The 27,515-nt window shown below is 51.0% G+C and overlaps 2 protein-coding genes across 7 annotated transcripts; one reads left to right on the top strand and one right to left on the bottom strand.

The window, feature by feature from the left end:
• Positions 1-235: 235 nt before the first annotated feature.
• PPP1R3B (protein phosphatase 1 regulatory subunit 3B) lies at positions 236-12,164 on the bottom strand. 3 transcript variants are annotated; one of them, XM_072625572.1, is made up of 2 exons: positions 12,049-12,164; positions 236-3,854 (listed from the first exon to the last, which is right to left on the bottom strand). In XM_072625572.1, the coding sequence occupies exon 2, from the start codon at positions 3,831-3,833 to the stop codon at positions 2,979-2,981; it is 855 nt and encodes a 284-aa protein (XP_072481673.1). In that variant the 5' UTR covers positions 3,834-3,854; positions 12,049-12,164; the 3' UTR covers positions 236-2,978. The 3 variants fall into 3 exon arrangements, with proteins under 3 accessions (XP_072481673.1, XP_072481672.1, XP_072481671.1); XM_072625571.1 differs by lacking the exon at positions 12,049-12,164 and adding an exon at positions 10,944-11,249; XM_072625570.1 differs by lacking the exon at positions 12,049-12,164 and adding an exon at positions 10,595-10,618.
• LOC140515012 (uncharacterized) lies at positions 11,241-19,569 on the top strand. 4 transcript variants are annotated; one of them, XM_072625576.1, is made up of 3 exons: positions 11,241-16,154; positions 16,251-16,324; positions 19,210-19,569. In XM_072625576.1, exon 1 carries the CDS (start codon positions 11,931-11,933, stop codon positions 12,630-12,632), a length of 702 nt encoding a protein of 233 aa, XP_072481677.1. In that variant the 5' UTR covers positions 11,241-11,930; the 3' UTR covers positions 12,633-16,154; positions 16,251-16,324; positions 19,210-19,569. The 4 variants fall into 4 exon arrangements, with proteins under 4 accessions (XP_072481677.1, XP_072481675.1, XP_072481676.1 ...); XM_072625574.1 differs by having other exon boundaries at positions 19,062-19,569; XM_072625575.1 differs by lacking the exon at positions 16,251-16,324 and having other exon boundaries at positions 19,062-19,569.
• Positions 19,570-27,515: the final 7,946 nt, after the last annotated feature.

Genomic DNA, 27,515 nt, shown 5'->3' with positions numbered 1-27,515 from the left:
TCTAACCCCTGCACCAAGGGCTGTGGGACCTTGGGGGAGTCCACTAACCTCTTCGGGCATCAGCATACAATGAAGGAGGCTATTGCCCAGGTTTGCCCACAGCTGTGACTCATATCCTTGTGCCTTCCCTGGCAGTCTTGGGGCTGGTTCCTTCCTTCTTTCCTCCTCAGTGGCCAGAAGAGCTGGAAAGTCTCCTTTCCCCATCCCTGCCCCACAAAGGAACAGAAGCCACAACCACGTTTCATTGAAAGCTTTACTGCCACTTCATTTTTTAGATGAAAACAAAGCCCAGCCTCTGAGGACAGCTTGGTGACCCCTCCCCCACTCACCCCCTCCCTGACTGTAAAGTGCATTTCCCTGGAACATGTGCATATAAAAATATCTTCTATCTGAAAAACACAAGGCACTGTTGGGCACACCTCAGAGAATTCCTGGGCTATACATTCATATGGGCCCTGTACTTCTGCTGGTGTCTGGGAGCTAGCCCTACATGTCCCACAACACACCACCCATGGGTTGGCCATCACCTCAGGCAATAGGTGACCATGCCCACCACAAGGTGCTTTGAGGGCATGATCACCTACCGGATAGCTCCAGTCAGGTGGCCTCTGCACCTGTGGGATGGCCCAGGGTTAGACCCCCTTTCCCCACAGAGACAATCTCCAACACTGGATCTGGGGCACCACGTTCCTTTGGGAATTGTTTTGATTTCTGGAGAGGAGAGTCTCAACCTCCTCCCCCCACCCCCCGCTACAAATCTACCTTAAAAAACCAAAGCTCCCTCTCCCCAGGAGCTCTCCAAAGCTAGTGAGTCACCAGGCTGGTTTATTGCACTTATTTCTGCACGTCTTCCATGGAAAGGACATCATGAAAGGAGGATGGGGAGGAGGCACTGTCCCTCACTGAGGGAGAAAAGGGACCTCATTTCCTGAATAGCTGGACAGGGAAATAGGCTGACTGCTTTAGGGAGTAAGCTCCCCCCATCTTTAATTATAGGACTTCTGATCTGCCCTCCTAGAGGGTGACAGGCAGTGGGGGGGCAAAGCTGAGAAGACTTGAGTTCTCTTATTACCTCATCAATGTGCTGGGTGAGCATCTGTGGCCAAGGGACTGAACCTCTATGTTCTTTAGGCAATGAGACAGGAAACTGCAGGAAGAGGCTGACTTGCATTGGCAAAGGGACCTTCTTCCCCTGGGAGTTCCATCTACTGGCTGATTACAGCACAGATCTAGTCCTGGATCGTTCATGAAGGAAGAGGGCAGGGAAGCCACCCACCACTCACTTGTCTCCCTTGGCACTCACCCCTTCAGCTGCTCCTTGGCGAGTCAGCCAGGGTCAGCAGCTGTCTCTCCTCCCCTGGGGATGGGTCAGAGTTGCCTCAGTTCTATCTCTGGCCCAGGCTAGGCCATACTCCAAAGGCAAGGATCAGGTTTAAGCTGTCAGGAACCCGGGACAGTTATGAACAAGCAGTCCCATTCACGTTACAGATGAAGAAACTGCGGCCCAGAGACACTGGAAAGGACCTTGGTTTGAACGTTAGGTCGGCCTCTCCCCAGCAACGCATCATCAGCATGACAGCTGGGACCTCCAACAGAGGAAGTCAGCAGGCCCCTCTAAGGTCCTTCCTGGCTGTAAATTCTATGAATGGACTCATGCAATGCCCTCCAAGTGGCCAAGGGAGGATTTGAACCCAGGTTCCCAGCTCCAAATGCACAACTCCATCACTGGCTCTTTCCTTTTAAGGGGAAAGTTACAGATCATTTGGGGTAGCCTGTTTACAACCTTGAGGTTGACCTCAGAAGGGGTTCACCAGACCATCCCCCATGCCATTTCAGCAGAATGTGGAGACACGACTGCCCATTAATTGTCCTGATGTGCAATTCTCAGAGATCATTGACCTTGGGGAAAAGAGGCTGAGGTGACGAGGAGCCCCAGGTCACAGAGGAGCCCAAGCACAGGGACTCACAAGGTCAACAGACCCACTTAAAGCCACAGAGACTGCTTTAGAACCAAGATGCTGACATGTACCAGCAGGCTAGCTACCAGCTTTGGAAGGGGGCGCTTTGCTGCTGCCCAGCCCAGGGGGAGGAGACAGGAAGAGGGGAGGGAGGGTCTAAGAGCTAGTCTCAAACTTCTCTCCCTTGTCTGTCTTTCCTGAAAGGAAGAGGAACTGTGTTGGGAAATCAAGGCCCTAGAGCCACCATTAGTGTGCAAGAGCATGCAACAACCCAAGTGAGTGTTCAGCGTCTATCAGGTGAGGGATAGCATCACGGATCAGGACAGAATGAAGAGTGGGCAGCAACAGCTGAACATGGGAGTGGGGATGATCACCCTGCTCCCGTGTGGAAGCAATATTTCCTAGTGCTTTCAGAAATGCGTAGAGAAGGCCACAATGCCCCAGAGACCTGCTGCAGCTGAGGGTAGCAAACAAGTGCTAGACGGACCGAGAGAGAGTAAAGAGACCCAACTGCTACCCTTCCTGGCTAAGTGACTATGGGTGGATCACTTCCCATTTTAGGACCTCAGTTTTCTCCTCTACAAAATGGGGCTAAAAGCACTCACACCCCTCTCCCTCAGAGGGCTTGTGTGAAGAAAGCACTTTACCTATCCTGGTTTGATGATTATTGCCTTGGGAGGTCCCTGACTCCAACCCAGAACCCCCTACCCCCCCAATCCAGCACCAAAGTCTCTTGGCATGCCACCAGTTGGTAACCAGGTGAATGCCTGTGTTTGGGGGATATAATCCAGATTGGATTGGCTGGTGTTCTAGTGAATGGCCCTGTGGCAGTCTGCCTTTTCTCCCTCGATCTCTCTCTCTCTCTCTCTCTCTCTCTCTCTCTCTCTCTCTCTCTCTCTCTCTCTCTCTCTCTCTCTCTCTCTCTTCGCTGCTAAGACCCCAGAAGCCTTTGGCACAAAGGACCCCAAGCCAGACACGTCTACAACCTCCCAGACCAAGCGTCCATCCCACTGAAAGCCTCTAATAGTAAGGGCCCAGTTGCCCATATCCCAGATAACTCGGCCACTCTGGGTAAAGGCCATAGGAGCACCGAGGACTCCCAAACTGGTCAAAGGAGATCCCCGAGCCCAATACAGGTTGGGGCGAGGCCCCTCCCTGCATGCCCTGCAGCTCCGCCTGGATGATCCGGTAGTTCTTGCCCTGGTTGCTGTCCCAGTATGTCTGCCCACTACACTCATAGCACACAGCAAACTCTACCCTCTCGTAGGACTGGACTTTCTCAGGAAGGCTGATGGAGAAGGAGAAGGTGTCCCTGTCTGAGCCTGCATATGTGTCCTTCACGTACTGGCACCCAAAGTCCGTGAAGGTCTTCCATGTATCGAAGGTCATGCGGATCTTCACTGACTTCTCAAAGGCCAGGTTCTGTACCTTCACAGTCCCCGAGATGGCCTTGTCCTTCAGCACACAGTTCTCCAGGCAGACGTGGTCGGCCTGTAGCCGCTTCCGGAAGCTCAGGTAGTCGGTGGACGGCTGCTCAAAGTCCAAGACAAAGCTCTCACACTCAGCTGTGGTCAGGGTCACGAGGTTCTCCAGGAGCTCTGTGATGTTGAACGGGATATCCAAGGGGTCATCAAACTCCGAGTACACCTTAACCATGGTCAAGGCCAGCCCTCGATTATCTGCAAAGGACACCCGCTTCTTGACCTTCTTCTCTTGAACAAGTGGGGCCATGATGCCGTCGGCCTCGTTCTGGCTACTCAGCTGAATGCAAGGCCGAAGGGGCTTCGTGGGCTTGGGCAGGACCTTGCAGGCAAACCTGTCCCGGCGCAAAGGTGGAGTGGCACAGCCATATCTGTACTCGATATCCACTGCCATGACAGGGCGAGGAGGAGGACCCTGGGAGAGAAGACAAACGGGAAAGAGAAAGTGGTCAGTGCCAATGGGTACCAGGCACTGGGGTCAGGTTGACAAATGAGGCATTCACTTCCACTTAGGCTTTAGGCTTAGAAACCACAAGAGAGAAGTTTAGCATTGGAGTCTGGAGGCCAATGTTAGGAATAATTGTAGGCGGTGCAATGGATAGAACATCGGGTCTGGAGGTAGGAGGGCCTGAATTCAAATCTGACCTCAGACACTGACTAGCTGGGTGACATTGTGCAAATTGCTTCCCTCATTTTCCTCAGTTTCCTCATCTGTTAGATGAGTTGGAGAAGAAAATGACAAATCATATATTTGTCAAGAAAACCCCAAATGGGGTCAAGGAAAGTTGGACTGATAACATGGGGAAGGCAGACCAAGTGTGACCATCCTCCCTCTACAGAGAGGGAGACAGAGGCTGAAGAGATGTGCTCATAAGGGTGCTGCCTCCAAGTCAGAGGAGATTCCAACGCCTGCCCTGCTCAAGGGGGTAAAAGAGGCACTAGAGTCATGGAAGCCCCTGCGGGATGCCATCTGGCCATGGGTGCATGGTTCCACAAAGGGAAACTCTAACCCAGAGACTTGCTGTTCCACAATGGAGGTCACCATGAGTACTGGGTTCTTTGGGCACACCTGGATGTCCCTTTGCCTCTGCAGCCCTGGCTTCTGGGGCAATGCCCAGCAGACAGTGGGTGTTAACTGTGTGCTGAACAGAACAGGTACTCCAGACATGGATTTCATCAAGAAGTTAAATACAGTCTACAGGACAAACTCACGTTGGATTCTCTTGCCCTTTTACAGACTATGGCCTTGGCTGGCCAGCTTCCACCTTCCCGGGGTTCAAAGAATGAATTCAAACAAATTTCAATGACCCCATTGAAAAAAACCAACCACATCTCCCCCCCACACAACCCCTCCCCTTAGGAAAACAACTTTTGAACTCAGAGTAAATTAGTGGCAAAACTATCTTAACATCTGTCCCTAAATTGAACAGGTAGGCTGGGCTGTCACTCAAGTGGCTCCCTGCCTTCTCCTACCAGACGTGGGGACGCAGTCAGTTCCCTACATGATCTCCTCCCTTGTCAAAGACCTGGGGGCCTGGCAATCTTCTTTCCTATTGTCTAGGAAGGTCAGACTTCATGCAGAAAGAGTGAAGTCCATCCCAAAGTCTCATCCCCTGAAATATCATGGTGCAGTGAAAAGCTCTCTAGCTTTGGAGTCACAGGCTTATGCTCGAAGCCCAGCTTGGCGACCTACCACTTGGGTGACTTTAGCCAAGTTCCATATTTCTGAAAAGAGGGATCAGCCTAGATGGCCTCTCAGGTTGCTTCTGTCCCTGCACACCAAAATGGCTAGGCAGAATCAGGGCATCAAAGCCCAGATGTCACAGACAAAATGCATTTGGTAAATAGAAAGTCCAGGTGGGAGGGATTCCCTGCCTCCAAGTCTCCCCAGGACTGCAGGTGAGGCCCCCTAGGGGAGAGATGGGTCGGGGTGTGGGGGGAGTGCCTAAGGCAGCATCAGAGGCCCACCTACTACTAACAGGTGTCCCAGAGTCTGAATGAGGGAGACCCAGAGGCATCCTGACAAGCCCCTCATCCCCATCCCAAGCCAGCTGTAAGTGGGAGGGAGCTCCTGCTAGCCTAAGGCAAACTGGTCACCACCTGCCTCATTCTAACTGCTCATTAAAAAAGGAGTGGTACCCAGAACAGGTTAATGGTGGGCTGTGCAGAGCATGTGTGTATGGGAGTGTGTGTGTGTGAAGTGTGTGTGAGTGTGTGATTATGTGTGAGAAGAAATGCGTATGAGTGTGTGTGACAGTGTGTAACTGTGTATATGAGCATGTGATTGTGTGTGTGAAGTGTGTGTATGAATAGTGTGTGTGCCTGTATGTGTGTATGAAACTGTATGTGTGAATAAGTACGTGTGAGTGTGTGAAATTGTGTGTATGAGTGCGTAACTGTGTGCATGAGTATGTGATTGTGCGTGTGAAGAAGTGTGTGAGTGTGTATGTGAAGTGTGTGTGCCTATAGGTGTGTATGAGAGATTGTATGTGTGAATAAGTATGTATGAGTGTGTGAGATTGTGTGTATGAATGCGTGTGACTGTGTATGAGTGTGTGACTGTGTGTGTGAAGTGAGCGAGTGTGTGTAGGAATAAGTGTGTGTGCCTGTATGTGTGTATGAGAGATTCTATGTGTGAATAAGTATGTGTGAGCATGTATGAGCATGTGATTGTATGTATGAGTGTGTGACTGTGTGTGTGAATAAGTGTGTGTGCCTGTATGTGTGTATGAGATTGTATGTGTGAATGAGTAGGTATGAGTGTGTGTGACTGTGCATATGTGACTGTATGAGTGTGAGTGTGTGTATAAGTGTGTGTGCCTGTATGCGTGTGAGTGTATAAATATGAGTGAGTATATTAGTGTGTGCGAATAAGTGTGTGTGATTGTGTATATGCGTGTATGAGTATGTGTCTACGCATGTGAGTGACTATATACATGAGTATGTGTATGAGTGACTGTGGGGGGGCAGTGGAGGATTCAGTGGGGAACACAAAGCCCAGACGCCCAGGCTGGGAAGGTGGGGCTAGCATCTGGGCCCCCCCCTCCCCACACACCCCCTCTTCCCCAGTCCTCTGCTTGCCAAGCCTTCCAGTGCCAATCAAAAAGGGAGAAGGATGGTTTGCTTCCGTATGGAAAACAGATTTAGGCCCAGGCTGCCCTTGGAGCAGGGGCCACCCCAGGCTTTGCTCTCCTGACTCCCCCACTGTGAAAAGATCCAAACTCTGCTACATACAACTTGGGTGACCTAGAGAAAGTCCTTTCCCTCCTCTGGGTCTCGGTTTCCCCTTCTGTAAAACAAGGGGGATGGACTGACGGCTGGCCCTAGGCAGCTGAACCTCAGACCAAGAACAAAGATTCATGTCTCTCCATTTCTGCTTTAAGGTTTACAAGAGGAAGTGGGGGTGACGATGGTGGAAACTGAGGCTCAGAGAGGGCTCATCTTCAAAGCTCCTGCTCTGGAGCAGGAAGGGCCTTGGAGCTTCCCTGGTCTAATGCCCTCGATTTACAGCTGAGAAAACAAAGGGCCCAGAAAAGTTCCCAGGATCCCAGGCAGCTCCCTGGCCTGTGGGAGCCGCAGCAGGGTGCCACCCTGGACCCTCTCTGCTGTGTCAGCCAGTGCCCACCTTTCTGCTCTGCTGACTAGCTTGGGAGCCTCCATGTGCCCCAGCTGAACAGAGCACTGGAAAGCAGGTCTGGCCTTGAAGTTCTGGCCTCGGTCTCCTGCCATGTAGAAAAAGTCCATTTGTATCACACACAAGCCCTGGCTTCCCGGAAGTATGGATGGAGGCGTGTCTGGCCCCTCATGCCTCCCTGAGCAGCCCCTTCCCTCTGGGGCCCACAGGTGGCAGCCTGGCACTGAACCCAGAGCCTTGGCTTTGGAGTTCAAGGCCCTGCGCCAGGGCCTGCTCTCTACAGGATCTTGGGAAAGTCATCCCTCTCTGAGCACTCCTGCTTTCTTTCCTTGGAGGGAGGGGGTTGTTTCGGGGGGGTCAGAGAGGGCCTGGAACATCAGCAGCTTACTGCCCAGACTTGGGAGCCCCCAGCAGCTTCGCCCTCCACTCCAGGTCACCTGTGGGGAGAGGCGGATGGCTGGCTGGCTTCCGAAGTAGTCCTGCTCCCTTGCTCCCCACATCCTCACCCTCTCCTGCTGATTCTGGCTTGGCCAGGGCACTAGGCTTGGGGTCACCTTGACCCCAGCCCTCCTGACTCTGACCCTAGTGCCCCAGCTCTCCATTACACCACACGGTGACAGCAAACACCACCACCTAAGGCCCAGGTTAAATGACTCCCAGGTCACACTGCTAGAAAGCGTCTGAGGGAGGATTCAAACCTGTCTTCTGCCTCCTAATGCACTCCCCCCTCTCCCCTGGCCTCCCCAGAATCCCAGCCTGTGTGTGACAGAATGGAAAGGAGCCACTTTCCAGAGTGAGGCTGCCTGTGTGGACAGCATTCTGCAGTGGAGACCTGCCCCCGCCCCGCTTCTCCTAGGGCCTGGCTGGGGCCAGGCTCCAAAGCAGGAAAAGAGGAAGGAGGAAATGGGAAAAATCCTGGCTCCGGCCCTTCCTACCTGACGGACCTTGGGCCTGATGCGTGGATAACTCCTTTCACTCTGCTATGATTATCCCCATTTTGTGGACAGGAAAACTGAGGCCAAGAGGTTCGAGTAACTTGCCCAGGGTCACACACTACGTGTCAGAGACAGGATGTAAACTCAGGCTGCTGGACTTCTGGCTCAATATCTAGTCTATCCATTTCACCATCGAGCTGGGATCCTTCTCTTCTTCCTCTCTGAAGAGGGCCTCAGTTTCTCTCCCTGTAAGATTGAGCTTCCTTCAAGCTCTAAGGACAGTGGTCAGACACCCTCCCAGTGAGGTACCCTCCTGGTCAGCTGTCTCAGTAAGACTCACTGTCCTGTCCACAGCTGGAAGCCACACAAGCTCGAGCGGTGACCGAATTGGGGTGGGAGGGGCCTTCCTGGAGCCATGATGGCCTTATCGGCTCTGCTGATAACATTCCAGCCCCAGCTCAGGAGGATGCCATCTGCACTCTGGCAAAGACACAGGGGTGAGCTGGTCCCCTGACAACTAGCCAAGGCTAGAAGAGTCAAACCTGATTATGTCATCAGCCAGAGCCCCTGAGCCAGGGGCAGAGAGCCCAAATTCAAACCCAGGCTTTCTCCCTACTGCTTGCCAGCCTGACCTCCATTCCTCCATTCATCTGTACATCCATTCCTTGATCTGTCTATCCATCTCTCTACCTGCCCATCCATCCATCCTCCCTCCATCTGCCCATTCAACCCTCCATCTATCTCCCCATCCATCCATCCATCTGTCCATCCATCCCTCCATCTCTCCTTCCTAGCACTGTTACTCAGAGCAGTCATAGGCCTTCTCTGGTCCCACTATTTTCCTTCTTCCCTCCCAACCAGAGGGTTGGGCTATATGCACCAACATCCCTCAGTTGCCAAGTCTAAGATCCTGCCAAGGTCACAAGAACATCATGTTCTAGTGAAAACTGTCCTGGGCTGGGAGTCAAAGCCCAGATCCATCTCAGTTCCACAGTCAATGTGTGACCTCGGGCAGGTCTCTTGCCCCCTGTAGGTCCCAGTTTCTTCCTGTGGATGGGAAAGAAGATTGGACCAGTCAATTAATCTCCAAGGACCCTGACTCATAAATCCTGGAACAGGGTAGGCATTTAAGACAGTCTATCCTGACAGCCTGCTATAAAGTATGGTTCCCATGGCAACAGGAGACTGCCTCCTACTGTGTAGACAAAGTTTCATGTTTTTTTGCAAATGAACAGGACAACTTAAGCAAGTCTTCCAGGCATCCCTGGGACCCTTGCATAATCACAGACCTTGCTTAAGTGTGTCTGATAAGGAGAGGTGACCCCCAGTGGCTAAAGAAAAGACCTCAATTGGAAAGCATTTCTTCAGCTGTGCTCTCCTGGACACTCTGTGCCCCAGAGTGGGTCCTGAGCACCCACCTGTGCCAGCTGTCTAGACTGAGCTCAAGCCAGACCCCGAATGCCACCGCACCTCACCATCCCCTCTCCTCCCTTGGCTCTGGGCCAGTAACCAGAGCTGTCAATCATTCACCAGCTCGAGAGGACCCTGCCCTAAACACCTATACCTGGTTTTCACTTTTCTAGATGAGCTTTTTGGAGGGTTTGCCCCTTGTCATTGTATACTTACTGCCTGGCTTCAAAGACACTTGTGGTTTGACTGTTTGGGGAAAGAGGAGGGGGGCCAGGGGAGATTCTAGGTGAGAAACCCACAGAGCTCCGATATTAGATAAGCCCAGCAGCGTCGATTCCTGCCAAGTAAAGCCAGGCAATCTCCCTTTGCTCCCTTCCTCCTTCAGTTGTCCTCCAGGCCTGCAGGGCTGTCAGCCATATATGGGCCCTTGACCTCCAGTATCTACTTTATTTCCAAAGTCAGGGGCCTTTCTGGAAAAAAGTACAGTGACAACTTCTGTGGGAGGGCCTCTTTTGTGGTCAGAATGCTCACATAGCCTGACTGGACTGGCCTTCCCAAATCCTCCTCAGAGGTCTCCTCTCGGTGCTGAAGCTGGCCTCCCCTTCCACAGCACTGGCTTAGAGCTAGAAGGAGCCCTTAGAAACTGCTGAGTCCAGCCTCCACATTTTACAGATTTGGACACTGAGGCTGAGAGAGATCAAGCCTTTCACCCAGGTGAACCCAGCTAGAAGGGAGTTGAGGCAGTCTTCCTGTCACCCAGGCCAGCCACTCCAGTCACCTCCTCTCACTAGTTCTGGGCTCCTCAGCTGTAAAACGGGGGAGGGGCAAGATGAAAGCAAAGCTCCTACAGTCTAGGGTTGTTCTCCCCAAGAGACAGTTGCAGGCTGCCAGCTGGGCTGCAACGCCGTCCTCTGCCCACCCCCGCTCCCAGCGACAAAACCCTGGCCTCTCTCTTGGGGAAGGTGTGTTGTAGGTTGGGGCGGCAGAGGCCGGCCATCCCTGGAGACTAGGCACCAGCCCCGAAGAGCCCCCCAAGTCAGAACCTTGGCACTCCGCGCTGCCGCCAACTGCCTCACGAAACAGGGGCGGGCCGCTTCCTGCCCGGGGTCTCAGGTCTCCCAAGCACATCAAGCGGAGCGCAGCCCACCCTCCCCCGACCGCTCCCCCCAGCCTTACACCCAGCATTTAGAGCTGGAAAGGAGAGGCCCCCGCGAAGTCAGGGCCTTTCCAGGAGTTACTCTGGCCGAAAGAGGTCCTGGGGAGCCACTCATCTAGCAGATGGGGAGACTGAGGCTGTTCACGGCTGGTGGGGGCCCGGTGCTTGGGCCGGCGCCCAGGGACCCGCAGCCTAAACAGGTCCGTGCCTTGGGGCCCTCGCGGACGCCATCCCCTCCAGTGGTGGCATACCAGGCTCCTGCGGTCTCCTGCCCCACCCCCAGGCAGATCCTGGATGGGGGCGGGGTGGGGGTGAGAAACCGACCTTCCCCTCCCCCATCCCGACCGGGAGGAAGGCCTCGGCACTCACCTGGCTGCGTGCCGGGGAACCCCGTCCCTCTCCCGGGGAAGGGGAGGGGAGGCGGCGGCTGGGGCAGCACGGAGCCCGAGCCCCAAGCCGGGGCTACGTGCGCATCCGGCCCGCCTGGATGGAGAGCTAAGAGAGGGAGGTCGGGCCCGGCTGCCGGAGATCCATCGGGGGAGTAGAGGGAGGGAGGGAGGGAGGAGGAGGAGGAGCCGAAGGAGGAGCAGCAGCTGGGGCCCGCCCCCCATCCTGGTCCACCCACTGGCCCCGAGGGCTCCCCCGGGTGGCAGCCCGCGACACTGCCCCGCGGGCCTCGGGGCGTGGGGCCATAGAGCGGTGCGCTCAGCGCTCAGTGCCAGCAGACCACCCCCGGCGCCCAGCCTGGGGCTTCGTGCCAGCAGAGCCCTCTTCTTCCCCCAGCAAAGACCACGCCAGGGGGAAACTGAGACAACCCCGGCAGTACCAGCTACTGGTCCCTGGACACACAGACCAGTCGGGAACTGAAGCCGATGGGGGTGATCCGAGTTCCCTTCTGGGCCTTCAGGACCCGAAGGCCGCTGCCCTTCGGAGTGAGTGTCTGAGAGTGAGCCCAACCGACGGGCGTGGGGGTGGGTGCCGAGAAGACACCTCTGAGGATCTGTAGCGGCGGTGGCGAGGTGTGGAGATCATTTCGTTCGGTCCTTTGGTTTTACAGAGGAGGAAACTGAGGCCTCAGTTGTTCTGAAATTGGATGGGAAGGGCAGGACCTCCCCGACACAAAAATCTGGCTGGGCGGGGGTCCCCGGAGCCTCGAGTGCTGCCCCATCCCTGGCCCCTACCTTCTCCAGGGAAGTACCCCGGGACCCCCCGCGAGAGGGGAGAGGGAAGGGGCTTGCCTAGGGTTCGGAGGGCGAGCAGATACGCGAGGAGGGTTACCCCAAGCCCGGCTTGCCCCCCGCCCGGCTTCCGTCCTTGCAAGAACAGGAGCCCTCCGCTCCCCGAGAGAACAGCGCCATGCGCTCCCCCTGGAGCCGCATCGGCTCCCTCTGGCCCACGAACCAGGCGAGGCGATGTGAACGATCGGTTGGATTGATCCGACCCCTGCCCAGCCCTGCCCAAAGCTCAGACCTACCGGCTCAGCCTGGCCGCCGCTGCCTTCCAGAGCCGTGCCAGGGGCAGCCTCCGCTCCCTCCCCTGGGGGCCAGCGCTGGTGGGTGCAGCCGCCCAGGGTCCAGGCCACCTCCCGTGGGGTGCTGCCCGGTGGGAACCTTTAAGCTTCTGCCCCCGCCCGGGAGCCGGTACCCCCGGCCAACCTGGCCCCCCGACCCCGCCCCCCCAGCCAATGGGCGCGCTTGGGACGCGGGGCCCGCCAATGGGGGGGCCGGCCGTCGGGAGCCGTGGGTCAGGGCTCCGCAGGCCGGCGGCCCGACGCGTGATGGGCCCCGGGCCAGGGCTGGGGAGACGGCGTGCCTGCAGCGTGGCGCTCGGTTGGCAGGGTCACAGACAGCTGGGAGGAATGGGAGGGGGGCTGGGGCTGGGCCTCGGTGTGGTGGGGTTGGGCAGAGCCTCCAGAACCGCCCCAAAGGCCGTCCAGCGGTCAGTCAGTCAATCAACAGGCATCGAGTACCCAGCACTGGACCAGGGGCTGGAGACAGACGCCGAGAGGGGCGCCCCTGCCCCTGTCCCATCCCCAGCCAGGGCAGAGCGCCTATCTGAGCGCCGGCTGCCCCGGCACGGGGAGCTCCCAGAGGGAGATGCAGCGTCCCTATCCTGAAAGGAGGAAGGAGGACTTCTGCGGGATCCCAGCTCACTGCTTTCAAAGCTCCACCCGCTACTGACTCAACGTTAGGGCCCCCCCACCCATCCCTGTGTATATATAGTGCACCCTCTCTCTTAGGCCAGGGGCAGTGGGGACCAGTGCAGTGAGGACCTACCTGCTTTCAAATCCCCGCCCCCACTCCGCACCTGCATGTGACCTTGGGGGCGTCCTGATCCCGCCTGGAGCCTCCCTGTGCCCCCCGGTAACATGATTGACCTCTGGGATCCCTTCCAGGTATAATCTCAGACCAGAATATAAACTCTTTGAGGTCAGGGACAGTCTCAGGTGTATCCTCAAAATTTGGCTTTTTGCATAGTAGGTGTGAACTACCTAATAACTAGATATTAAAGGCATCAGAAAGGAAACTTTGTTTAGAGCCTTAGAGAGCCAGCTTGGACACCCAGGAAGACCAGGGTCCCACTTTCGACACAGTGACCAGGTGATCCTGGGCAAATGCCCCGAGGTGGTAACCTGCATTCACAGGAGGACTTTCCCATCTGGGAGTTCCCTGTACCCACAAAACCACAGGTCCAGTCTGTACCCTCTCAGTCAACAACACCCACTATGTGCCAGGCCCTGTCCTATACCCTGAGGATACAAAGACACACGAGAGAGTGCCTGCCCCCAGAAGCTAGCTGTGGGACCTAGGAAGTCAGTATGTAAACATAGCTACATGGTATCTCTACACATATACACACAACAGATACAAAGAGACTGTAACTATACAACTATATGTGTATATGTGTATAGTATATGTAACTATACACATATGTATGTATGCATATGAATATACTCATAAGAGATAAGAGATACACAGTGGTTTGGGGAGATGGCAGGGTCAGGGAATCAGCTGAGGCTTCATGTCCAACATGTTCTTGAGTTGAATCTGGGAGGTAACTACGGATACTGAGCGACTGAGATGAGTGGGAAGGGCATTCCTGGCATGTGAAGCAGCCAGTACAAAGGCCCGGGAGATAGAACGTCCTGCATGAGGAACAACCAGAAGGCCAGTGTATGGAGAGTAATACATCAGATTGGAATGACAAGTTGGGGCTGAGCTGTGAAATCCAAACAGAGGCGCTTTTGTTTGATTCCAGGGGTAAGTAACAGGGAGCCACTGGAGTTTACTGAGCTGGGGAGTAACAGGATATGGACATATTTTAACAAAATCTCTTTGGCAGCAATGTAGACCTTGAATTGGAGGGTGGGAGCCCACGTTCGAGGCTGTGGCTTAGTCCACGAAAGAGGTGACAAGGGCCTGAAATAGGGTGCTGAAAAGGGGGCATATGGAGACTGAGAAGAGACCATCAGACCTGGCACTGAAGAGGTCAGTGGTAACTGGAGAGAGTGGTGTGACTGGGAGCCAGACTGCAAAGATGGAGATGTAAGTGGTAAGAGACGGAGGCACCAAAGGCTGTCAGCTTCTCTGAGGACTTTGGCTGTGAAAGGGAGGAGAGATATGGGATGAGAGTTTGAGGGAATGCTTGTATCTAGGAAGAGACTTTTTCTGAGGATGGAAGTGACTGGGTGTGTTTGTAGGTAGTAGATAGAGATTGTAGATGGGGGACAGGGAGGGAGGGAGAGAGAAGAGAGAAGGGGGGAGACAGAAAGAGGAATGAGAGGGAGTAGAGAAAGAAGGCACAGAGCAGATGATAAAAGAGGAATCTTCTAGAGAAAGCACTCATCCCTTTCTCTCTCCTCAGATGGTCCCTGCAAGGGTTCTGTGAAAACAGTCCCTGTCCTCAAGGAGCTTATATTCTGGTATGGCTGAGGATGGGGCGCTATATCCTGTAAACACAGGAAGATAGACAGGATCATTGGAGGAGAGAACCCTGACAAGTGAAGAGAGGAGACGGGCCTTCCTGACCCCCAGAGTAAAGCCCAGGGCTCTGATGAAGTTTTCCCTTGGAGGCTCAGCCGCTAAACGTTACGATACTTCTGGTTTGCTCTGTACTCGGCTAGGCTCAGCAGGGAGTAGTGGGGGATATGGCTGATTCCACGTTCTATTGATCAGTCCACCAACAAGTATCCATTCAACAAGTCTTAGTTATGTGCCCAGGCTTGGGGTAGGTTCTGGGGGAAGGATGCTGAAGTAAAACAAGCCCTTCTCTCAAAGGCCACACATACAGTCTAGCCAGGGGACAGAATACAGACCTCTCCAACATAGATACAAAATGATTTTAAGAGGGCATCTGTCAGTAGTTGGGGAGATCAAGAAGGGTATCGTTGAGGCGATGCCTGAGCTGAGCCTTGAAAGAAGAAATTTTCCAGACTGAGGTGAGGAGAGAGTATGTTCTAGGCATGAGGCAGGGAATGGAGTGTCCATACAAGGGATGGCAAGAAAGTCAGCTCAGCTGGACCATCGAGTCCAGGAGGAGAAATGAGGCCAGAAAGAGCCACGAGGACATTCCAGTGTATTTAATAAGATAAGACTCAGCTATGGCCCCAACCAAGCTCCTGGACCCACAGACCTCAGAAGCTGGCTGGCCCAGTCCCTCATCTCCCTGGGGACAGGTCTGATGCAGGACCACCTGCCATGAAGGTGGTTATCCTGAAGTGGCTGGCAAACCAACTTCCTGTGCAGTCTTCTGCTCTGCCAATTCCCAGCCCTTGATGGATGGCTGATGAATGAGATGGAGGGTTATGGAGGATCTTGTTGGCTCAGTTTCCCAATGAGTGGGCATGCCAGAACCTTCAAGGAGCTGAGGAGCCAGCACTCTGGGCACTGCAAAATGTGTGCAAACAACTTGGGCTGAGCCCAGCTGGGAAAACTTAGGATGAGCAAGCTAGGAAGATCAGAGTTTAGAGAACTCTTTCTCTTTGGGACTTGGGGGCCTGAAGCTACCATAGTGGTTTAGGGTCTCGTTTCTGACCCCAGGGCAGCTTTGAATAGGCACCTTGGCTTCACAGATGGTGCTTCAGAAGAAGGCAGCCTCTCCCTGGCCATCTCTGGCCCTTGGAGACCCAGGCTCTGAGGGCTTGGTGCAGCAGCTGACAGAGACATCAAACAACACAGACTAGATTGTCCGAGGAGGAAGGGACCTTGGACCATGGAATCCAGCAGGGCTTAGAGGTCATCTGGCAATGCCTATCTAGGAGCATGAACTACTTGAAATTTACTTATATCTATCAACTTTATATTCATGTTATACAAATTTGTACATGTACTTGTCTACCCTACTGTGATATAATCTCTTTGAAAGTAGGGATGATTTCATTCTTTTGTATATCTTTTATCATATTCTTACTTGTATCCCCAGGGTCTAGAATGATGCCATAGTAGGTACTTCATAAATGCTCGACTGGATTGCATTTGATTGACCAATGAAGAGATCCCACTATTGGCTATATACACCATTGAGCTCAAAGAAAGAAAGTCAGGCACCCTGGACACTAAAATATTCATCAAGATACTTTAGGTTGGTATGAAAAATTGGAAACAAAGTGAATGCATGTCCATTAGGGAATCGCTGAATAAAATGGTGACAGATGAATGTAATGGAATCGCTTTACAGAGTCAGAAATACAGAATATGAAGAACTCCTAAAACACGGGAGAACCTTCATGATCTGATGGAAAGCAAGATGAGGTGAGACCACAGTAACAGAAATGAAAATAATAGGAAGAGGCAGCCACACTGGAAAGAATTGCGATGACCAACCTCACTCTTGGTCTTTATCTCAGAGGATGGGAACACATCTCCCTCCTTTGGTAGAGAGGTGGGGAACAATGGGTATGGAATACTGAATACATCGTCAGCTGAGATTTATTTGGTTTAATCATATTTCTTTGCATTAGGGAAAGGGGAACAAAACTAGAACCCATTGATGAAACATTTTAAAATGAAGCTGAATGAACTGGTCCAGAATCAGGGGTGGGGAACCTGTGTGGCCCACTAGGTCCTTGGGTGTGGTCTTTTGACTGAGTCCAAATTTTACAGAACAAATCCTTTTATTAAGGGGATCTGTTCTGTGAAGTTTGGGTTCAGTCAAAGGGTTACACTTGAGGACCTAGAGGGCCCATGTGACCTTGAGGCCTCAGGTCCCCCACCTCTGATGATCCCTCAGGTTCCTTTCTGCTCTGACACCTGTCAGTGGTCCTTGCATACCAATGAAAAAGGAAGTCTTTCCCAGGCATCGAGCTCTCCCCTGTTAACTTCTCCTCAGGAGGGTGGTAGGGTGGCGTGTAAGAAATCCTGTCGTTCCATTCTGGGTTCCCAATGATAAGGAGGTGTGGAGGCCTTCTAAGGCCCCAGGCTATGCCCTGAAAGAAAAAGGAGTTAGGAACTATGGAAGTCCTAGAAAGGAAAAAGACTGGAGTGCAAATAACTCCTGGATAATAAAAACTAAATTAGCAAATGGGAGGGGGTCATCCTTGTGGGTGCAGCCACATTCAGCTCACTTCTTTCCAGGCTTAGGAGGTAGCTGCTGCAGAGTAATGACATCAGGGACCAGGGACCTGCCCTGGGATGGGGAGGATGGGAGGGAGCCACTGGGAGCAGGGGCGCTGCCCTGGAGAGTCCCACTTTGCTTTTGCAGGCTCTTTACTTGCAGTGTTCTCCCTCCTGGTGTTCTGGGGCTGCTCAGGGACCCCCACCTTCTGCAGAAAGCTTTCATGATTCCCCCCCAACAATATGGTCAAACCCCATCCTCTGGCCGAGGCCCTCAGAATGTCAGTCCCCTCCTTTGCTCTGCCTTCAACCCTCCCAAGTCCCTCCCATCTTTAGACCTCAAGGCCTGATGTCTTGGCAGCACCCCCATTTCTGAGTCCACAGACTGCCCTCCAGAGCCCATCTCCCTTCCATTCCCAACCTCTCCTCTCCTCCAGATCCCAGGGGCTTCCTGGGGAGGGGGAATGATCAGGTTTGAAGATGGCTTTGTTCTCCATCTCTAGCTCCAGTGCAAACAGCTGCACACTTTCTGAATGGAATGGTTAAGGAGAATGTGCATTTGGAGTAACAGGGCAGGGAAGCCAAGTAATACAGGCCATTTACTGGAAGGTCAGATACTGAAGATGAAGCGTTAATGCTTTGGCCACACAATGAGAAGCCCCCGGAGTTGGGGAAGATCGGAAGCAGAAGGAGGAGGTACCGACAGAGGATGAGCTGGAGAGATAGAGCCATAGAAACAGTGAACATGAGCTTGGACAGATTTTGGGAGGAAGGGGCAGGGACAGAAGGGTCTGGCCCGCTGTGGTCCATGAAGCCACCAAGAGTCACCCCTGAACAAGAAAACCTTGAGGGTGGGGATTTTCTTTTTGTCTTTGCCTCCCTAGAGCCCAGCACAGGGCCCAGCCCATAATAGGTACTAGATAAGTGTTTTTAAACTCAATCCTTGTTTCTGGTTTGCACATGAGGACAATGAGTCTCTGAGAATTCTGGCAGTGATCCTTGCCTCCATTCAGCTTGCTGGTCAGTCCCAGAGGCAGGATTCCCATGGGAGCCAAGCACTCTAACTTGGAAGGCCATCATCTTGCATCAGCTCAGCAGCATCCAGGATGGCCAACCACCCTCTGCTCCCTCCTGGCTCCCCTCCAGCTAGTCTGATTGCTCCTTCTGTCTCCTTGGCTGCTGAATTTAAAATGAGAGGATCACTTGTGCCTTCAAGGAACCTGTCATCCACTAGAGGGTAGAGTGGAGGGAAATACATAAAGTACATAGATTCAATTCATTGGGATCTTGTCCTTCAGGACACCCTCCTTATTCTACAAAAGGAGAAACTAAGTCTTAGCACTGTTAGAAGAAATGATTTGTTCTGGGTAACACAGGTAGCAAGGGGCAGGATTCAAACCCAGGCTTTCTGGCTCCAAATTCGATGCTGGCTCTTTCGAAAATGACAAAGTTATCTAAAGATAACAGTTTTTTTCTGCCCTTGGGAAGATGAAGCAAACCCCAGGTGAACCCTTGATCACCCACCCACCCAAGAGGGTCTAAGGAGGGAGGAGGAGAGAGTAAGAGTAAGGGAGAGAGAGAAGGGAGAGGGAGAGAAGGGGAGAGAGACAAAAAGACAGGGGGATAGAAGGGAAAGAGAAGAGAGGCAGAGAGAGTAGGGGGAGAGGAGGGATAGAGAGAGGCAGAGGGAGAGAGACTGTATATATATATATATAGATATAGATATAGATATAGATAGATAGATATGAATACTCTCTCTATATAGAATGAATACTGTATATATGACGAATCAGATATTATCATACATGTGATGGAACTGTTGATTGAATGAGAAGTAGCCTATTTAGAGACTCAAAAGGGGAGAGACTCCCCCTTATGTTTCTTTTCCTTTCAAATTTCCCATGTTGAAGACGGTTTTTGCTCACTAATTTCCCAGGGGCGGGGGCATATGCCCATGTGTGACAACTAAAACTGGGGCATCGAGTAGGTGAGATGAACCTGGACCCTGGAGTCTGATTTTGTGTCTTTGCTGAACACAAGTAACTAAGAAGCAATCCCAAGGCAGATTATGTCCAAACTTACAGGCAATATTATGACTGCCGGAGATTGGGAAAACCTGAATCTCTCAGTCTGAGTTGACTGGCAACAGGGATTTCAGCATTGGAGAGGAGAACCATACACAGGAAGATGAGCTAAAGTCCTAGCCTGGCTTACAGGAAGACAGTTCTATTGTTTGGACAGTGCAGAGCTTGGGTGAAATCTAAAATACCTACTCATTTGCCCTACAACCAGCATCAAGTCTTGATGTTCTAAATATTAGCCTTCTGGGAGAGGATAATAGTCGTTATAAGTTGAAGTCTTTCTGTTAATGAATACCATTGGGTCTTTTACTTGTTGAGGATTTCTTCCGTGCAGAGGAAATAAAATAGCTGTCCTATATCTGATCTGTCTTGTACACTGATTACTCTCTTACTTTTCACATAGGAGAAACTCTAGATCTGAACCCAAACCTAAGCTTTTTGGAGAGTGCTTTAAAGTTTGCAAGTACTTTGCAAATATCTTCTCGTTTGATTCTCAGAACAATCTTGGGAAGTAGGTCCCCATTTGAAAGAGGAGGAAAACGATGCTGACAAAGGTCAAGTGACTTGCCCAGGCACAGTGCTTCAGTGTCTGAGGCTGGATGGGAGTCTGCATGGGAGGGGGCCTGTTCACTTGAGTTTCTTATTTTTAGTGACTTCTTGCAGCCTTTCACGTGGTTGTTGATAATCTGCAAATCTTCTGACAGTAATCACTTCCGTCACCTGTAAAATGAAGAGGTTGTAGTAATTGAATAAGGTGTCTCTGTGCCTCTGTTCTGAGGCCCCCTTGGCTCTGAGGGTCTGTCTGGGATGATCTTACTCTCACATATCCCCCAGCTCTGACATTGCCTGTTTGCAGCCTTCTCTGCCCTGACCTTCTCTGTTCTAGGTTCCCTCCCATGTTCCTCCCCTGGATTGTATGGCTCCATGTGATATCAGATGCTGAGAAGTCGTTGAGATAAAGGAGGCCAGCTGAGACAGTCAGGGGTCAGGGCCCTTCTTTACCTCCTCTACTTCCCTGCCCCCCCATCCCACCTGCAGAGAATTCTTGTCTAAGTGCCCACACCATTTCAAGGGAAAAGGTGCCCAGCAGCACCCTGTGAGCTTAAGCAAACCATCACTGTATGCTCCAAATACCACCCAGCTTGTTCTGAGCTGTCCTAGTCTCATTCGGGGGCATTCAAAGTGAGTCCAGGCTGACCTCCATTCACTGTGTGTGCTGTACCTAGATTACTGCGTCAGCTCCTTGAGGGCAGGGCTGTCTCATTTTGTTGGTTTAACACTTTGTAAATGTTGAATGACCTTTCTTCCTTCTTTACTCCCTCCTTCTTCTTCCCATTTTGCCTCTTCCCTCCTTCCCTCCTTCTTTCCTTCCTTCCTTCCTTCCTTTCTCCCTCCCTTCCTTCCCTCTATGCCTTCCCTTCTCCAGGCTTTCTCACTTTACCCATGATGGCCAAGTTTCCACATCAGAGAGCCTCTGCTCACACAATTCAATGCATTATTTCCGTTCTCAATGACAGAATTTACTGCCCAACGTGACCTTTCCTCTGACCTTCATTTCATGCTCTTCTTTGGTTGAAAGATGTTTTGGAGGCTTCAGGTTGACATAGTACTTCCCCCTTGACAGGCCAGTGGAGTAGGTAGAAAAGGATTATCACCCCTCTTTTACAGAGGAAGAAACTGAGGCCAAGATGGGGGTTGATTAGGTGAAACCCATGCAGCACTTGATGAGGAAGGCAGGATTTGCATCCTGGTCACTGGATCCCAAGCATGATGCTCCTTCCACAGCACTAAAAATAACCAGTATTAAGAATGAGTCACCAATAGGCCAACATTCTCATGGCAGACCAGAATAGAAAGTGGAACAAGAGAATTTTCAGACTAAATGGGGAGAGGCTATCACTTCAGACAACTGGAGGGATTTGCACCTGTCATCAGCAAAGATGCCTGAGAGTATTATGCCATATGATATTTGTAGTGACGGAGGGCACCTCCTCCCTAGTTGATAGGAGGGGTGCTTTGGTGGGTGACTACCAAGGTTTCAGATACTCTGTGGGTCTGCATCTGCTCAAATCCCAGCTCGTGAGCCCCTATCAATGTGTCTACCTTTACTAGTCATCCAGATGATACAATTAGTTAAATACAGCCATTTGTTGTCAGGAAAGTTACAACAAAATATTTTTTCTAAAAGCCTGGGGTGGACTCTCCCACAAATACACTTAGCACCTGTTAGAAGAGTGAACACACGCAGAGAGTCCACCTGAAGAGGCACATGTTGGGAGTATGGGCAGCCAGGGCATACAGGTGGACCCCTAACTTTCTCATGCCCATGATGCTTCAGGGCCTCCAGTGCCTTTGAGTGACATCATAACATTGCTCCTACTTGCTGTGGCCTAGCCTCTCCTCTGGATTTCTAAACTCAGCTTCTGGACAGCACTCAGGAGCATTGATTTTCTAGACTCTTGCTAGACGCTGCTTCCCTAGGGCCGTAGTTCTCCCTGTGCACGCTGCCCTGAGGTAGACTCTGCCTGGCGTATCTGGCTCTGCTGAAGTCCTTGGTGAGCTCTCTCTCAGGGAAGAGGCAGGTGTGAGTTTTGGTTGCTCCAGCCAGAGCTTCCTAGCCCCAGGTGCCACCCATTTTAGAACAAAGGACAGAGGTCTAGTTTGTGGGTGCCCTCCTGCTTAAAGTTTTCTCTCTCTTTTCCTCACCCATTCTCCCAGTCTCCCATTTTTGCATATGGGTAGGGGAACAGACGAAAAAGGAAACTAAGACTGAGTGGGAGGTCACCATCTCTGTTACATTTCTGGCTCGTTTTGCATCTGGATGTACAAAGCTTCCTTGAAGATCGGATTTGTTAGGCTGTCTTGTATCACATTGCATTAGCGTTTCAGTGATTTTCAAAGGACCCCTTTATATACTTAAAGTATGTAGACCCTTCCAGAGACCTTTTTTAATTTACCATATTAGAAATTAAACACCATAGTATTCTTATGAAAATAGTTTTGACCCCCACACTTGGAGAACTGAAGCTGCATTGCCTGGGTCCTTGTCCTTTTGTCAGGCTTATTGGGGATGTATGTTCCTACCGATGAAATGATTTTGATCTGGAACTATTGAGAGACCAGCATGTACGCTGGGAAAGACTAAAGCCCAGGAGAGGCCCTCTGGGGGATGACGCTCTTCAAGGGATCATAGCTTCTCATGGACTTGGGAGATTCATTCTTGGGAAGATGGAAGTCTTCCTCTGTACCCCAAAGCCAGCTTGAAGGTAATGGCTTAGCTTCTTAGGATGTGATTTCATTCAGTCTAATTCAACCCAACCCTCTCCAAACCAACATCCTTTTCAAGTACCAAGGATGACAGTTCACCAAACTCTTCTAAGAACATCATTACAAGACTAGACACTGTATTAGAAATGTACATTTTAATTAGGGGATTGGGTACATACACAGATGAGGATAATTCAAGGAAAGCTGAAGAGGACAAAGGAAATGGCAAAGACTAAGATTCTTGAGGACATTAATTCAATGAAGTTTAATTGCACACATTTATGAGCTTCTTGGTATATCATAAGCCCTAAGAAACATACATTATAGTAAATGTTCTAGTGTACTGTGCATTTCACTGGCTAATTTGGAGTTATAACCATCAAACTACCATGAACTTCTAAAGATATCTGAGCGGAGGGGTGGCAAAGTCAGACCTGTCCTTTAGGAGGACAATTTAAGTGGCTGAGCGAAGGATGGACAGGAAGGGGAGTGATGGAATAAGGAGGCCACTGGAAGAGGTGATAAGGAACAAGGAATTAGGTGGGGTCTGTGGGCACAGATGCAGCAGATGTGTGGAGATAGATTGGTGAGCCTCAACAGTGACTTGGCTGTGCAGGAGGAATGCTGGGAGGGACTGAGAAGAGTCCAAAGTGACTTGGAGGCTTCAGACCCTGGTGACTGGTATGCTTGGAGTCTTTAACAGCAATAGGAAAGTTTAGAGGAGGGGAAATTTAATTCTATATGCATCAAATATGTACGATATTCAAGGTGACTACAGAATGCCTAGGAGATGAGTCCATCAAGAAGGCTGGCTTTTGTTCTATCAGCTCTCATGGGTTCAACCATCACCTCTCTGAAGGTTATTCCCACATCTAGATAGCAAGCCCTCACCTCTCTTCTGAGCTCCAGACCTATATCACCAGCTGACTACTGGAAATCACAATACTTGGCTCTCCAAGAAGCATTTCACACTCAGCATGTCCAAAAAAATTAACGTTTAGCTTACTCTCCAATCCTCCCACCATCCCTGTTACTATCAAGGGAACCTTCATTCTTCCACTCAGTCAGGCTCCAGACTTCCATATCATCCTCACTGAACACATACAATCAGTTGCCAAGTTTTGTCTTTTTTGTTTTTCCCCAGATCCCACATTCTCCCCACTCCCATAACAGCCACCCAAATACCTTCACACACACACACACACACACACACACACACACACACACACACACACACACCTGCAATCCCGTAATGATGATAGAGTTCATGGCCATAGCTCCTGGCTGTCTGCTGCCCCCTCACCTCCACCTCTTGGTTTCTTTCAAGACTCAGCTCAAATCAGGCCCTTTACAAGAGGCTTGTCCCTTCCCCTCCCTCTGAGATTATCCTCATATAGTCTGCATGCATCATGTAGGTGCTGGGATGTTTTAATGGTATGCCCCCACCCTCTGGTCCCCCATAGACCCTGAGCTCCTTAAGGACAGAGAGACTGTGGTTAGGAGGGAAGCTGTACCAATTTAGAAGGAAGAAGGAGAACCAGGAAAGGGCCTCTTGGAAACTAAGAAGCAGAGGAGAGGGGTGAGAGTATTAAATCACAAAATGACTGTGATGTGAAAACTTTTTCAAAATCCCTCCTTTTAAAGACAGGCTGTTCATCCTTGTTTTCTAAGAGGACCGATGACATCACAGAATGATGCCTTACCTTGACTGTAAGATGAATTTAAATGCGGCTGAGTTGTGCAAAGTTGTCCTCCTCATTCTCTCTTCCAAGGTCATTAAAGTCCAGTGGCAAGACAAAATTCAAGGTAGCTGTGTGTATGTGAAAGTGTAAGAAGCCTGGAAACTCCAAGTGAGGAGGGGCAGGCTGTAAAGGGTTTTATGAGTCAAACAGGATTTCAATCTGATCTTGGAGGTGTCAAGGAGTCATTGGGCTTTATTGAATGGGGGTGGGGGAGTGGAGATGGGTCACAGCTGTGCTTTAGGAAGATAGCTCTCTGAGCCAAGGATGGATTGTAATAGGAAGTCCTGAGGCAGAGATAGTCCAGGCCCTTCCACCATCCTTCTCCACACAAATTCACAGATAAGTTTGTATGTATTATATCAGTTGCCATTAACCACTATGCCTTTCCTTTTGGCAAGATGATCAGTTTTGGTGGGAACCTTTGGTTTTCTTCCCTAGCCACTGCTTTAAGTTAACTGAATTTATATAGAAAAGAATGATAAGCAGAATCGATATCTTTTCCTTTATCTATTTCCCAATTTTCAACTTGTTTACATGGGTCAGAGTGCAACAGTTGTAACTGTGCTCAGTGTCTTCTTCTCCTCTTGATCCTTTTTTCTCATTTGGTGCTGGTTTTGACCTTTGCTTACTAGTAGATGGTCTTATGGCATACAGATAGCATACTGTCATTTTCTTTTTGTTAAAATAGAGTTAATTACATTTTTTGTAAGGTTGTCCAGTCATTGGCATATCTTTTCTTTGATAAGGTGCTCATGATATGTGAGAATGAGATTTCTGAGTAGCCCACGAGCCTCTGGCTTCTTTCCATTCTTATTCCTAAATCATCTTTCCTGACCTTTGTTTTTTGCTATCCTCCCCTATGCCCACCTGCCTATTGAAGTCACCAGGTATTGAGGTCTCTGTTGACTTAATCCGGAGGACTTTGCCAGGTTCTTCTCAGAACTTTTCATCTCACTCTGCTTCTACAACAGATTTTGGCACAGAAATCACATTAATATCTTCAGGGTGGTCTTTTTGCTTATATGCATCCCAAGCACTACAAGGTGAGCTGACCTGGTGACTCACAAAATCATAGTTCGAGTTGCCTTTGGACACATGATGAGAGTCGCTCTGCTTTGTGAAACTGTGAGAGAGCCTGGGAGGTCATTTTTCCATTTAGCTGTAGCTTTTTATGTCTCTGAGTTTCATTTAGAGTAACATGTCCAAGCTGGCAGAGTTCATTTCTTCCATTAATATGTTGACTTGATGGTTACTGGGTGGGGCTTACCTCACATTTAGAACACTGCAGTTTAAATTGGTAGATGGTCTAACAGCTCTGTAGTTAGCTATTTTGAACTTATTCTCTTTATTTTTATTCTGCATATGATATACATGAGTGCACACATGGTGTCTATACAGCTGCATTTCAATATATCTGTATCATTGTTGTCACCAATTGGAAGGTTAGCTCCTTGAGGCAGGAGGTTGTTCTATTTGTTCTTTCTATCCCTGGCACCTGGCACACAGTAGGTATTCAATAAAAACTTGATTATTGCTTTAGCACTTAGCATTCTTGGCTTTCTGGTCTATCACCCTGCCCATCACGGTCACTGAAGTTCTAGAAAGGGACCTCTGAGCTCAAGGTTCAGTTTGTAGGTTTATTTGTTTCTCCAGTTCCTTCCCACAGCCAGAGCATTCCTTGGGCAGCAGCCACTCTTTTGGTGAGACCTTCTCTCCCTAGCCTAGGACACTGCTCACAAAGGAGAAGGAGGATGTAGTCAGCCCCAAACTCAGTCTCTCCAGTTTGGGAGAAGCTGCCTGAGCTCACTGTCTCCTGGGCCAGCCTTGAGAGCCCAAGGGTGTGGCAAGGGCTCCCAGGAGATTTCTGTGGAGGAAAGGCCCAAGGACCTACGATAATATGGAAATTAAATCACCACCATCATCCCAGTTACCCAGAGTCACATTTTCACCTCCTCATTCTCTCACCCCTTTCCCCACTTCTAATCCACTGACAAGTCTGATCCCATCCATCTTTGCAACATTTCCCAGATATTCGCCCTTTCTCTCCTCTGACCCTGCTACCCTGGGTGCAGACCCTCATCATCTCATGCCTGGACTGCTGCAGTGGCTGCTGGGGGTGGGGAGTGGGATCTGCCTGCTCCAATCCATCCTCCATCAGTCTGTGTCACTCCCTAACTCCACAGCCTCCAGGACCAAACGCATAACACTTTGCTTGGCATCTGAAGCCCTTCCTGACCTGCCCGCTCCTTTCTTTCCAGTCTCCTTCCCCTTTAACCTCTCCATGTTATGAGATCTGGGGATGAAGACCTTCCAGCTATTCTGTTCTTCTGCAACTCCCACCTCCATGCATTTGCACTGGTCCAGGCCTCCCTGGTCCCTTCTGCAAGACTTACTTCAAATCCCACCTCCCACAAGAGGTCTTTCCCAGTCTCCCCAGTGCTAGTGCTCTGAGATGACTTGGATTTACTCTGGAAGCTTCTGGTTTGTTTGTATATCATCTCCCCCTTAGATTGTGAGCCCCTGGAGCATCAGGTCTGCCTTTAGTCCCTCATTCCATGCCCAGCCTCCAGACTCAGCCAGGGCATGGAGGGGGGAGCTGAAGGGAAAGATCCAAAGGACAAGTCGAATGACCCAAAGAGCAATGGCGTCTTCCTCTTTTCCTTTGTTTTGGGTTCCCTTCTCCCCTTTGGGGCCTCACTCTTTGCTCCTCCCCGTACCAGCCTCCTACCATCACAGGGCTCCATAAACTGTCAATAAATCATCAGCCCTGGGGGCTTCAGGAGGCCTTGGGGTGGACCCTCAGCCCGAGTCAATGCCTCAGCAGCTCAGCAAGTGAAAGGCTTCCCCTTCCCTGCTCCCTCCCCTACCCCAGATAAGTGTCTCCAGGGGGCTGGGAGGACAGACAGGCTTCTAACCTCCTCCTCCTCCCCTTTCTGCTAGGGTAGTCTTACTGTTTCAAGTGGATGGAGGCTGCTGTTTGCTCAGATGGAATGTCCCAGGCCCACCTAAGCCTTTGGCAAGATTATTTCTCGCTGAATGTGGAGGCCCCAAGCTCCTCCATGGGATTGTAAAGTCATGCCATTTTTGATGGAGATAGAGGGCTAACTCTTTCTACAGATGGGGAAACTGAGACCTTCCAAGGAGTTAGATTTTCCCGGTGTCACTGAGGGAGTCACTGACCAGGCGCCGTCACAGGTGGCGCCTCACTGTCTGTGAGCCTGGAACGCAATCGAGTCTGGTTAAGGAGGATATTGATCAATAAGCATAAAGGATTTTGTGTCTTCATCAAACGTAAGAAGA

This window comes from Notamacropus eugenii, chromosome 7, assembly GCF_028372415.1.
Source record: "Notamacropus eugenii isolate mMacEug1 chromosome 7, mMacEug1.pri_v2, whole genome shotgun sequence".
Lineage (NCBI taxonomy): Eukaryota > Metazoa > Chordata > Mammalia > Diprotodontia > Macropodidae > Notamacropus > Notamacropus eugenii.
The sequence above is the reverse complement of the archived record's forward strand: the minus strand, read 5'-3'. Positions and strand labels throughout refer to the sequence as shown.

Excerpts from the sequence above, each read along its gene's own strand:
- LOC140515012 (XM_072625575.1), top strand. The coding sequence starts at position 11,931 with ATGCGCTCCCCCTGGAGCCGCATCGGCTCCCTCTGGCCCACGAACCAG.